Below are 13,445 nucleotides of genomic sequence, written 5' to 3'. Positions count from 1 at the left end.
GTTTGCGTCACTTGGTTGCTTGGGCTGGTGTGACTAAACCATTTTTTTCCACTGGTGTTAAAAGGCTGTCGAAGCGGAGGCTGCTACAACTGCTGCCATACAAATTAACCATGGACATTACCCAATGAAATATCACTTTAGATATGCTGAAAGTCATACAATTCGAGTTAAGACATTTGGACATCCTATTTTAGTTGCATGGAAAAAATAACATACATTTTTTAAGTTAAATTTGTGGAAATTAGTTCCAGGAGAGAAGCCAATCATTAGTTTATAGCTAAATATTTTGTAGTGTTTGCATGTGCTTTACTCCATAGAATTCATTCATTCATTTTCAAACACTTTTTCGGGGCCAGGTCGCAGAGGCAGCAGTCTCAGAAGAGAACCCTATTTTTCTCTGCCCAGACACTTTCTCCAGCTCATCTGGTGGGATCCCGAAGCATTCCTAGTCCAGCCAAGAGATGTAAGGCCTCAACCATGTCCTGGGTCTCCTCTGAGGCCTCCTCCCAGCGGGACATGGCTGGAACACCTCCCTAGGTAGGCATCCAGAAGGCATCGGAAACAGATGCATGAGCCACCTCAGCTGACTTCTCTCAGCGTGGAGGAGCAGCGGCTCTATTCCGAGCTCCTCCCGAGTGACAGAGCTCCTCTAAAAGGGTGCCCTGCCACCCTGCAAAAGAAACTCATTTCGGCTGCTTGTATCCAAGATCTTGTCCTTTCTGTCGTGACCCAAAGCTCATAACCATAGGTGAGAGTAGGAACGTAGATTGACCGGTAAATCGGGAGCTTTGCCTTTTGGCTCACCTCCTTCTTTACTACAAAGGACATTGACCAATGCTGCTGCCACTGCACCGATCCACCTGTTAATCTCACGTTTCATCCTTCCCTCGCTCAAAACCCCACGATACTTGAACTCCTCCACCTGGGGTAAGGACTTTCCTCTAACCTGGACATGGCAAACCAATTTTTTTTCTGGTGGAGCACCATGGCCTTGGACTTAGAGGTGCTGATTCTCATCCCAGCCGCATCACATGCGGCATATGATTCATTAAAATAAAATAACATTCACTTCAAGTTGATTTAAATAAATCACCTAAATAGTTTTGCATTTTGTGAGTTTTTTTCTAGTTATTAAAAGACATTTATTTAATTTTTGAGAATTTCGTTAAAGTAGTGTGAAAATCTCATCTCGTGAACCTAATCATGTGTCTCGTCTTGTGGAGTAAGCGTTCATCACACCCCTATAAATAATAAGCATTTGTGTCTAATAATAACTAGCATCAAATAAATGAGTAGGCTACAAGTATGTTCTATTTATGTTCTTGTTAGCTATTTATGAAAATATAAATAGGTACTAACTGCTAGAACATGGCTACTAGTGCTGTTTATAGACTAGATGTTAAAACAGCTTGCCATTGGCATATACCATATGCTAGTCAAGGAGTGCATCCAACTTTCCTATGGCTTTACCCAAGGACATTGCATTCACATTATGCTTTATGGTTTTGATGCTTCTGTACTCCTTGTAACGACCCCATTCAAGAGGATGTGGACTAGAGCAGGTGCGCTGAATTGACTGAAGCTGCTTTAGTGATGAAAGATTGTAATTTCGGCAGGAAGCTAAAGGCTCTCGAGCGAAGAACAATCGAATGAGCTCTCGGTTAGCAAAAGCTTTTACTTGTTTTTCCTTTTTGACAGGCCACGTTCACTCAATAATTCACCTCGGCATTGGAGGTTTGCGCTCGCTGTAATGAGAGAGAAAAGCATTTGCAAGAAAAAATAAGTGGAAGACAATGATCAAGTGCTAGACGAATCAAAGTTGGAGCTGTACAAAGACAAAATGAGTGACTTTAGATGGAGGATTTCATGCTTGAAACTTAGATGGATAATAGCTGGATTGGGGGAGTGAGACGGCAAGGAGGGAGAAAAGGAATATGCGGAGATCACAACACAAATATTCCGATACAAAAGGATTCATTTCTTACACCAGCACTGACACAAGTGAGCAAAAAGAATAATCCAATTAGACTGAAACAGAGCTTTTATTCGAGCCGCACATATGAAGTGCGCATTTAATCAAAACAGCTATGGAATCCTGTTTTCCCTGGGAGTTATTGAGTGCTTAATTATCTCGATACATTCAGACGGCCTCTCCCACTTGATATGCTATTATAGTTGGGATAATTAAACATGCAGATCAAACCGAAGGGTTCGCACGTTGATGGGACACATTTTGATGTACCATATTTAATTATGCATAAGTGTGCACACTTATTGATGTATTCATATAAAAGCCTTCTGAGACTGTTGGTTAAATCATTTCACCAGTAATCCTCTAGTATCGCTGGGATTAAACATGGCAGCGGTGGAATATTTATTGGGCCATTTTTGCAACATAACAGGAATTTACAAAGTGCTTTCTAATGACTCATTACATCTTCAGTCAGAAAAGGCTTTTCTGCACCAGTTTAGTTCATAGCTTATTTGTTGTCGGGAACATAAAAGTAAGGTCAGAATAATATTTCTTGCATATTGTAGCAGTTTTATATTTTCCTGCTCCCTGAAGTATTCATTATTTCCAAGACAACAAAGAATTCGGTCTTGTCTGGAAAGCCATTTTAATGCTATGATAATTCAGGAATTACGATTACTTGTCTCGTGGGAATTGGTAATTTCATAGACAGACTTGTTTCCCTCAGATTCAAATGCATCAGAATCCCTGCTGAGTTCAGATATTTTCATAATTGGACTCTAAAGTTAAAAAGAGGCTCTTTAGATGTGGGTGGTATTGCGGCCTTAATCATAAAAAACTGCAAGAATACAAATATATGTTTGATTTTAAAACCAAAGTCTTGATTGGCTTTGTCAAATTTGCAAGTCCACGAGCATAATGAGAGTTTTTTTTTTTTTTTTTTTATAAGTTGGGTAAAGTATAATATCCTGGTCATTTTTATTTAGTCTACTCCAAATTAATGTTTCATACAACCGTGCCAATTAGAGTAAACTAACTAAATCTATTAATTCAGACTGAAACAGATAGTGTGAATGTTTGTTAATATTAGGTAGTGATGGCAGCTTTTGGAGCACTGCTTTAAGCTTCGAAACCTTTGTTAAACATTTGTTTCCAATCAGTGGTCTTGGAACATGCATCAAAATGATAAATAAGGCTTTAATACATCATTACTGCTTTGAAATGTTTTGAAATTTCAATAGTTCTCCACTGGGGCGATTTGTGTAATACCATAGAATCCCAACATAGGCTCATTCTGAAAACCTCTTTGTACATTTCTGGAGACTGCCAAATAGACCTACATCCCAGGAGCTAGATTTATTTTTTTTTATTTTTTTTTATTTTTTTTGCAGTCGCTGTGTATTGTTTTTGAGATCTCAAATCCTATTCACGCCTGCTGTTCTCGTGTAATACCACCAGAGGCCGCTGTTGGCTGACTCACTGACAACTGACCCACCCTCCTTCTTCCCTAAACCCAACAAATTGTATTGATTGGGCCACCCACCCACTTCCCTAAACCCAACCAACAATTTTCAAAAGCAATCCAGAAAAAGGCCACATTCTTACCCTGTTAGTTAGGCCTACTTTTTTATTTTATATTTTGAATTCTATTTATGTCTTACCTGCTTTCTGGAACCGTTCTTCACTTGACTTGAACACCGTCATCGTGGTCAACTCCTCTCTGCATATTAAGTCCGTCGACGTACATGGTGAGCTAATGAGACAAACTGGTAACAGCAGGAAAGCCATCCATATGGACCTAAGTGTTCAGCTGGTAAGCGAAAAGTATTGGCGTCATACCGCACCATAGCTTTCGTTTTAAAATGAAATGGAGCCATAGCTCTGGCTACATAATTTGCGATCTCCAGAAACGTACATTATATAGGGCTAAGTTTTCAAAATGAGCCTATGTTGTGAAATCCACATGAATAAAGCTAGTTCACTTAGATCCCCCCAATGGCAAATCACTGAACAGGTTTTATAGTTTTAACCTGATTTTGGATCCTGTTTTAAAGAATTTGCAGAAGTTTTAATGTTTCATTTTTAAAATGAAAGGGAATAATAGTTATTAATAGTTTCTAGTTTGCCTGTTGGGCAGAACCAACATGGAACAATCAATAAATAAGCCATGGCTATATATAATGTGTGATAATGGGCTGCAGGTGTAATGCAATCAAAGTTCATAAACATCAGATGTGATGTGCATAGGATTATGGGAGGTGTAATCCGGTTGAGTGGCAGATATGAGGTGTAGAGTCTAATGTGTCTGGTGGGAACTCTAGCTGGTGACCAAGAAAAGTAGACTTGAAAATGACTTAACAGAAAATTGTATTTTGAATGTAACTTCTAAACTTTTCAGTTTTTTTCTTAGATCACTACATTTGAGGTTTTAATTCTAAGCAGGTATTTTGCATAAGTTGTGATTAATTTTCAACCTGACAGTTGTGAGAATCAACTTCTAACTTAAAAGGCAAGTTCGCATGAAGAAAATTAAAAGGTAAGGTTCATTTTAGACAGTGTTGAGTAGATTACTTATGAATAAAAGTATGTTATTGATAGTAAATGACATAATATTAACTGTAATTAGCATCCTGGTCTATTAATGAAAACCTCTGATCTGATCTGACTTAACGTACCCATCAGTTCAACTAATGGTTTCATTTATAAAACTGTGTGGATTAATCTACTACAGACTGATTTCACGCGGCCATCATTTTAAACTACGAAATCCAGGCTGCAGTGGAAAGAAGTATTGCTTGAGTCACACAGAAATGTTGTTTATCTGGCTGTACACCTGGCTTCTGAGTGACCTGAAAGTCCGATCTTAATGAATAGTGAAAATAAAAAGGAATATTGGATCTCATTTTAAGGGAAGTTAAGGGAAATGGCACTACACACGTTTTAGATGCCATTTAACAAACTTAAGTTAATGAACTGATTCTTTCATTATATTAGACTAGTCATGATACAAAATGTCGGTACTAAAATAATAAAAAAAACGTCCATTGTAAGGCACCGTTGATGGCGTTCTTAAACACTGCTGATTTGCCATTGTGTGCACATGCTCAACAGAAATGACTGTGATTGGCCGTGAAGTTCATCAGTTTACCACACTTCAATGATGTTTACCCAGACAAGCAATCCACTTGACAAATTGACTGATCTTCACAGCTTTAAAACGATTCCAGTGTCTGTGTATCTGTGTTTGCAATCTGTAAAGAATGGTGAATTGTTAACCTTCATGGCCAATCACAGTCATTTCTGTTGAGCACTGATGAATACTATGGCAAATCCGCTTTTTAAATGTTAGCGGGAATTGGACATTTTTAAAACTTCAGTACCAGTACAAGGACTGCATTGTTTTATCGCTAACCATATAGGCTGAAGCAGGGAAGTGTCCCCACGTTGTTTACCTGGTGCCATGAATTGAAGTCTATGAGGACACTTACACGTATTACTCCTAAAGAGATTGCGATTTTGTTTGACGCCTAGTGTGCTTTTAATTGTTTAAATTAAACTCAACTGAAGGATATTAAAGGGATGTTTACACCATATCTGCATTTTTAAATCATGGCAACAGCAGGTTATTGTAGTCAACAGCATCTTGTTGCAATATTTACAGTGCTGGTCCTAGACTTCCAGGTTTCTTCCCACTGCAGCCTCACTTTCGTTCTTTAAAATGGTGGCCGCATGAAATAAGCGTATACACACTATCTATGCTGGTTAAACAGCACACAGAGTGATGAATAACAAACAGTGCTTGGAATCATTAACCATGAAGAATTCATTGAAATTAAAAAAAAAAAGTGCCCACATAATTGACTACCTATAAAAGTAATGCAGGTCCATTACAATTTAAGGCAGTTGAATAAAAAATGATATTTCATGCAGACTCCAGGTTTGGTTTCACATAACAGAGTAAGTGTGAACAAAATCAATGTGCAGTAACTCTCTTCATTCATTGCCTGAAACGACATGAACGACCCTAATGCAAATGCAGCAGATAGCCATGAGCTAATATTGAATGAGTTTAACCTAACTGCTGAATATAATTAGATATGACCCATGCAATGACTCTACAGATAGCTTTAGCTGTAAGTGCCCTCTTCACATGACAACCCTGGAGATGCTTTGCCTTTGAGTGTCAGCCCACTGTGATGGAAATCTTCCACAGAACAGAAAGCGCTCCGCACAGATTTGACTCGAGAGGTGATAACCCTGGAGGTCAGGTTGGGTGCGGATAACAAGGCGCACTCGAAGCCTACCTGCTGAGAGGTGCTGGTGAAGAGGAGTGGGGGCACTATGCTATAGATCTGGAAGAGAACAGAGGCCGTCAGAGAGGTCCAGTCGGGTCTAGTGGCGCTCGGGGCGAAGAGTAACAAAGCGTGGGTGATGTGCTGGGGCAGGCAAAGCATTATCAGCAGAGAAATAGAGAGAGCCAAAGAGCGAGACCAAACAGAGCTTCGTTTCTGAGAAAATGTGGAGCACGCAGAAACCCGCTGTGGCATGAAGCACGTCAAGTCCAGATACACGGCCAGTAAAACCAACAAAGGAATAACAAACACAGTGACAGCATAAACATACACTAGGAAGACTGGACTGAGTGTGGTGTCAGTGGCACAGACGCCCCAGTGGCTGCCATGGATCTCGGCGTATGTGAAGTTTTCATTGTCCTCCACCAGGAACTTGGACAGAAAACCTCCATAAGGCAAGAACTCACCGATAACAGAGCGGTCCTGGGGGTAGGGGCGTTTGGGAGGGAGGGCGGGGGTGGTGTCATTTCCTTCAGGCCATTCATCCATCCCGAGTCCGGTTGTATCGTCGTCCACAGCAGCTCCCCAGGTATCAGAAGAGTTAGAAACAATGAACTGGCCGAAGGCGGTGATCACTGAAATGACCCAGCAGAGCAGCAACAAGCACAAAACCCGCCTGCGAGTCACTAAGCCTGCATATCTGAAAGAAACATAAGCGCCGTCCTGAATTTTAACTATTAAACATATTCGGCACCACTTAATACTCTGATTTTATAGTCAGCACAAAACCGAGTCTTATGTTATTTCACATATGCTGTATGCAAGAATTAAAATAGCTCAGAATTTGCTGAAAACTTTTCAAACATACAGTGTATCTGGAAAGTATTCATAGCACTTCACTTTTTCCGCATTTTTTGTTACAGCCTTATCCCAAAATGCATTAAATTCATTTTTTCCTCAAAATTCTACACGATACCCCATTATAACATTCCGAAAAAAAAAGATGTTTTGAAATTGTTGCAAATTTTATGTTAGTACTCTTTATTGCAATCTTTATCGCAGTGGACAGTGAATTTACTTAACTAATAACACAAAACATTTAAAAGTAGCAAACAATTTGCATACTTCCATAAATCGCTATACATGGCATGTGTAGCTCTTGGGTTAGGAAGTTCACAAATAATTTTATCCTACATTTTTTTAAAGGAAAACTAAGGTGTAGGTTATATAGGTGGTTGTAAAATGCAGAGCTTCTCGATAAAAAAGGGGAAATAAACACCTGCAAATTCTGAAAGAGATAAAACCTTAGCCAGGTAAGGAAAAGTAATGCAAATGTAACTCAAAAGTAATATAACGCATTATTTTCCATAACAAGTTACTAAGCAAAGCACTTAGTTACTTTTTTAGGGAGTAACACAATATTGTAATACTCAAAAGTAACCTTTACCAACACTGGTGACAATAACATTATATACTGAAGTGTTGTTATTTTTTTTATTTAACAATAATGTGTATATGTTGTCATAGGTAAATGGTTTCCCCTTTGTATTGTATAACTTGCATGTCCATATTCTATCATGTTGGGGGGGAGGGAGACAATGTTTAGGAACCAGTCTGGTAACATTAGTTGTGGTCACTTTTTTTAGCACGTTTTAATTTAAGAAAAAATAAATTAAAAAAATCAACAGGGTTTGTTAGCTAGTATCATTTATATTTTGTGTATTTAATATTTTATCAAATAGTTATGAAGCCACTTTAAGATGTAGAAGATACAAAATTATTAATAGTTATATCACAAAACATTTCGTTTTTTAAAGAATTATAAATAAAAACCCAACAATGTCACCCCAAGAAATCCTGTTAATTTATCCACCCTCAGACCATTAAAGATGTAGGTGAATTTTTCCTTCAGGAAAAACTGTAAAATCCTGCAACTGTTGTCTTTTGGTATCACTATAATTCAGTTCAGTGAGTGGCATTACTTTGAGATTTAAAAAAATCCTATTGAAATGAAATGATAACCACTGGCAGCTACTGACGATTCACTGAGAAGCTAAACGATCACTTTAGTGGTGGTGTGGAGAGATCCCCATCGTGAAGTGTGAAATGGTTTGGGTGTATGGCCATACACAATAAATGTGCTATATAAATACACATTACATCACGCTACATTACAACAAATTAAATGTTATTTACAACTTACATTATTACCTGTAATTAACAACCTGGGCAAATGACTCTGAGCACACTAAAGTAAGCACTACAAGAGTCTCATATAGTTCCAGCTAAACATATTCTTTTCTGTTCCACTGAAGAAAAATATGTCACCTACATCTTGGATGACCTGAGGGAACCAAAAATTACATTTTTGGGTGAACTATCCCTTTAATATTATTTATATTCTCCCCCAGTATGCAGTTTTGACTTGTCACTGAGTTGATGATGCATTTACCAATTCAAAATAGAAAATCATCCCACTCATAATAACAACTTTGTAGTGGCATCCGGGGGACGCAGTGGCGCAGTAGGTAGTGCTGTCGCCTTACAGCAAGCAGGTCGCTGAATCGCTGCTACGAGCCTCGGCTCAGTTGGCGTTTCTGTGTGGAGTTTGCATGTTCTCCCTGCGTTCGCGTGGGTTTCCTCCGGGTGCTCCGGTTTCCCCCACAGTCCAAAGACATGTGGTACAGGTGAATTGGGTAGGCTAAATTTTCCATAGTGTTTGAGTGTGTGTGCATGTTATCTATTTTTATCCGCTGCGTAAAAACATGCTGCATAAGTTGGCGGTTCATTCCGCTGTGGTGACCCTGGATTAATAAAGGGACTAAGCCGACAAGAAAATGAATGAATGTAGTGGCATTCATGTGTGTTCAACTCTTAAATACGAATACTTGAATGCACCAAAACTTCCTCTCCAAAACCTTCACCTCTGTTGCTCTTTTGTAAATCTCACTGGATAAAATACACCTGCTAAGCCAAGCACATAAATGTGAAGGACCTTTTGTGTAATGGAAAGGTTCTATGAATGTTAAAGATTCCTCGTGGAACCATCAATTCCAATTAACCTTTATTTTTAAGAGTGTAAGCCCTGGAAAGCAAAGTTGGGTTGTGTGCACTCACCTATTCCCCAGGCGGAGCTGCAGATGATTATTAAGGGTGAGTAGAAGCAGAATGCACACAGTGAACTGCCTGACCAGTATGGGGCAGGACACCATTGCAATGCAGGTGTACAGGCACTGGGAACTTCTCAGGTTCAACAGCACAAACACTGGAGTTTCTGCAATACTGCCCACTGACCCAACCAAGCCGAGGCAAAGCTTCAGGCATGCAGATGTGCTCCATCTTCTACTTCCTGCCACAGCTGCAAACGAACCAGCAGCCAAGCTCAACCTCACACTCACACCAACCACCAGCACAGCGATTACACACTGAAGTAGGGAATACAGCCACATAACATGCATCATTTCCTGTAAAAGAAAAAAGAAATAAAACACATGAATATTAGACATGGGGAGGTAAGCTAAATTGTTCGTAGTGTATTTGTGTGAATGAGTGTGTGTGTGTGTGTGTTTTCCAGTGGTGGGTTGTGGCTGGAGGGGCATCTGCTGCGTAAAACATATGCTGGATAAGTTGGCAGTTCATTACACTGTGGCAACCCCTGATTAATAAAGGGACTAAGCTGGAAAGAAAATGAATATTACACATTTTACACATGAGTACACTATAATGTATTGATCTCTTTGCAGAAATTGTATGTTCATTCAGTCATTTTGATGGTGCTTTTATTCACGTTATTTTGCATTATGGTGGTAAAAGCTATTTTCCGGTCTTTGTGAATGTAATATATTTGCTGCTATGGGTAAATTGCTAGTAATTACAATAACCAACGTCTTGCACTACAAACTAATTTGTTTATGGCGATACAAATTAAAGCTGAAAGAATAAGAAAATAGCAGTTTGAAACATCAAGCGGCCTAACAAGCTATTTGTACACCTAAAAATCTATGCAAGTGAATGAGACTGGAAGTCTTGACACGGGTTACAATGGCTGCACTCACTCTTATGTGAAACATAAGTTGGACACAGTTAAAATTGTGTGTAGAGAGTTAAAAATAACAGATTAATACTTCAATACACTAAAACCCATAACAAATGATGATTGTAGGCAGGGATGGGCAAAAATACATTGGAATTTATTTTAAAATAAAATACAAAATACCTCAGTTTTACGTGTACCAAAATACAGCAGCCCCAAAAGTATCAAAACAAAATACTGTGTTTTATATTTTAAAAATACAACACAATACTTTTACAAGTGAGCATGACATTTCTTTGCAAACCTTCATTCAACAGGCCTATTTGATCAGTCCCTTCACCATTAAACTAACTTTCTCATTCGTTTTTGCTTAAATTTTGTACAAATGTCATACAGAAAGTCTTGTCTTAAAGATGTTTCATCACGGTAAAAAACATGTAATGTAGTAATGAGTTTTCTGCACTGTATCTCTTCATTTTGTTTTCATCCATTACGTGGCCAGTGACACTGCAACAATCTCTTAACAGTCAAAAAGAAAGATATATGAAGAGGTTGTTTTATTTATTTTTGTTTTTGTTTAATAAATGTAGATTTATTTATGTATTATTATTTTTGCATTTGAAATCTTCAATAACTAATGCAAAAACATGATTTCTGAACATAACTTTTAAATTAATTATTCTGAAAAAAATGTCCAGTTTTAATAATTTCCATAAATACTTTTTTTGTGTGTGTGTACTCTTCAATGCATATAATATCTCTAAAAAATAGTTATCTGTTTTGCAAATAAATTTTTCATATACTGTACATCCTGCTGCTGTTGAGTAACAGAATTCTGAAGGTTTTGACCAGTCTGTATACACTAGAGTATTATCAAATATTTGTGTCTCATATACTGTATTGTGCCACTTTGACATCTCTTGATTAACTGTACACTGCATCTGCAGATCATCTCTGTCATTGGAAACAGACAATGAAGTATTGTAGCAATCACCACCGTAGGGGTTAATTGTATGTTGTTTGTTTTATTTTCTTGGCATCACATTAGCAATCCATTCAAAACTATTATTATTTGTGTAGCACACTTATTCTCCCAATATTTTTTAGCTCTTCTTTAACTGAAAGAGTCCCAGTTTACGCCCTTAGTGAAGACCAGTACACAATCATTAGGTGTTTTATATTTCCCAAAGTTTCAGCACTGAGAATGATTATGTGCTGAAGGCTCTACATCCTATTCTTAAAGACTGATATTTTATTCCATTTAATTTCGTAAACAAAGATGCTGAATTGTACACTGTGCCATTACTGGTCTTAGCATTGTGCAGTATATTAATTTTAATGATTGTTGTCTTTTGTTATCATTTGTCTGTTATTTTCTTTATCTGTGTATCTGCATAATTTCCATCCATACTTCAATAATTGACCGTACCTTCTTAATCAGTTTTCTATTCTGATCTCAAAGCAAATAACTGAGAACATCAATCGGACGCATTTTTATGAAGTCATCATAGACTTAAAGTATTTTACAGTATTTTAAAAATGCTAAAATACAGAAGTATTTTGATAGAAAATATAAACTTGTTTACATAAACCCCATCAAATACAAATCACAAAATACTTTTTTTGTAATTTAAATATTTGAAATACATGTATCATACTGCCAATCCCGTGTGGGCCTATTCATAGAATTATTTGCGGTTTTCTTGCTACAAATTGTTTTACAAATAATTAACCCGCGTTTTACACAGGGACATTTGATACAAAAAAGTAACAAGATTATGGCATTTGTGTTGGTTTACACTTAGTTGAAAAGGTTAGCGGAGATTGCTGTGACAGTGAATCCACACACAGTGTGTAATCACAGTCTAAACAGAGTGGGGAATGGCTGAAAAGTCACGCACACCGTTACAGACGATATGACAACCACATCACGTACTTGCCTTCCTGCTCTGACAGACAGGTTATTTCATTCTGTGCCCAGACAATGGAAAACATATTTGCGTTAAAAATAGCTGTTAAAATATCCCCCGAAACGCTTCAATATGCCACCTGTCTCTTTATCATAATGAATATGACCTTTCAAAAGCCACTGACAGTAATCAGTCGGAAATGCCCGTGAGTGCTTATAGTAATGAACAATGATTGCGCAATCCCGTAATTCTGCTCGAGCTGGGCCGCCGGGTCTGCAGTTCTTTTATTGTTTTCCTCACTCAAACAAATTGATTAGCCGAAGTAATTAATGGTGTAAAAGTTAGAAGTCGTCTCATTGTGTCACTCCTATTGTAATGCGTCTGCACTTCACTCTCCGCACAATTAATTTTTCCGGATAATCAACTAGCGATACAACAAACGCTCGTGCATTCACGGCCCTCTAGTGAGGAAAAGAACAGGATATGTGTTAATTAAAACACCAACATGTTTACAACTGAGTAAAATTGAGAGAAAGAGGTTTGTTGAAATTACCGTAATTAGACGCAAAGAGACCCGTCAGCTCTGTTTTCCCGCCACCAAATTCCCCTCACGGCTCCGTGAGTCTCAAATGTGCCGGTGGAGAGAGCAAACACATAATAAAACTATTTTAACCACAACTCTTCTTTTCAATACAGTGTATGGAGGCTTATCAGTCTATTGAAGTGTGAGCAAAACCATTCCATTTGGCCAGTACAAAGGGCAGCGTGGCTACCATAAATAAACATCAATTTCATTCAGGAACACATGAAGACTTCACACACACACACACACACACACACACACACACACTTTCAGATATGCACAGTCTGAGGGAGACACACACCATCACCGATTTGCACACACCAGGACCCTATCTCTAAAGTAAACAGATATGACAGGAATGATTTTGAGGAAAGAAGAATGAAGGGAAGATGAAGCGCTTATCTGTTTGGGAGTTAGGTGTCGATGCACATGAACTAATTCAGTTCTCAGCAGGGTATGAAATGATAGATTTCTACCATGGTTCAATAAAGCTGCTTCAATTGTCTTCTTTAAAGGAACAAAATGTCAATTGAACTTCACATGAGAGTTTTAAATGGATGGTTCATGCAAAAAATTTAATTCACTGTTAATACATAACTCCAGGCCATTGGAGATGTAGGCTATTTTTCAAAAAAGAAACGTTTCTACATGATTC

At 38.1% G+C, this 13,445-nt stretch overlaps 1 protein-coding gene across 1 annotated transcript; it reads right to left on the bottom strand.

Moving 5' to 3' along the window:
- Positions 1 to 2,922: 2,922 nt before the first annotated feature.
- On the bottom strand, positions 2,923 to 12,934 carry LOC141378058 (uncharacterized). The gene is made up of 3 exons (XM_073925410.1): positions 12,761 to 12,934; positions 9,382 to 9,728; positions 2,923 to 6,964 (listed from the first exon to the last, which is right to left on the bottom strand). The coding sequence occupies exons 2-3, from the start codon at positions 9,723 to 9,725 to the stop codon at positions 6,100 to 6,102; spliced, it is 1,209 nt and encodes a 402-aa protein (XP_073781511.1). The 5' UTR covers positions 9,726 to 9,728; positions 12,761 to 12,934; the 3' UTR covers positions 2,923 to 6,099.
- Positions 12,935 to 13,445: the final 511 nt, after the last annotated feature.

This window comes from Danio rerio, chromosome 16 (assembly GCF_049306965.1).
Source record: "Danio rerio strain Tuebingen ecotype United States chromosome 16, GRCz12tu, whole genome shotgun sequence".
Classification (NCBI taxonomy): domain Eukaryota; kingdom Metazoa; phylum Chordata; class Actinopteri; order Cypriniformes; family Danionidae; genus Danio; species Danio rerio.
This window is presented reverse-complemented; position numbering and strand designations above follow the sequence as displayed.

Coding starts and splice junctions, on each gene's coding strand:
- LOC141378058 (XM_073925410.1), bottom strand. CDS start 9,725: ATGATGCATGTTATGTGGCTGTATTCCCTACTTCAGTGTGTAATCGCT. Junction 6,965..9,381: donor CAGCTCCGCCTGGGGAATAG/GTGAGTGCACAC, acceptor TGTTTCTTTCAG/ATATGCAGGCTTAGTGACTC.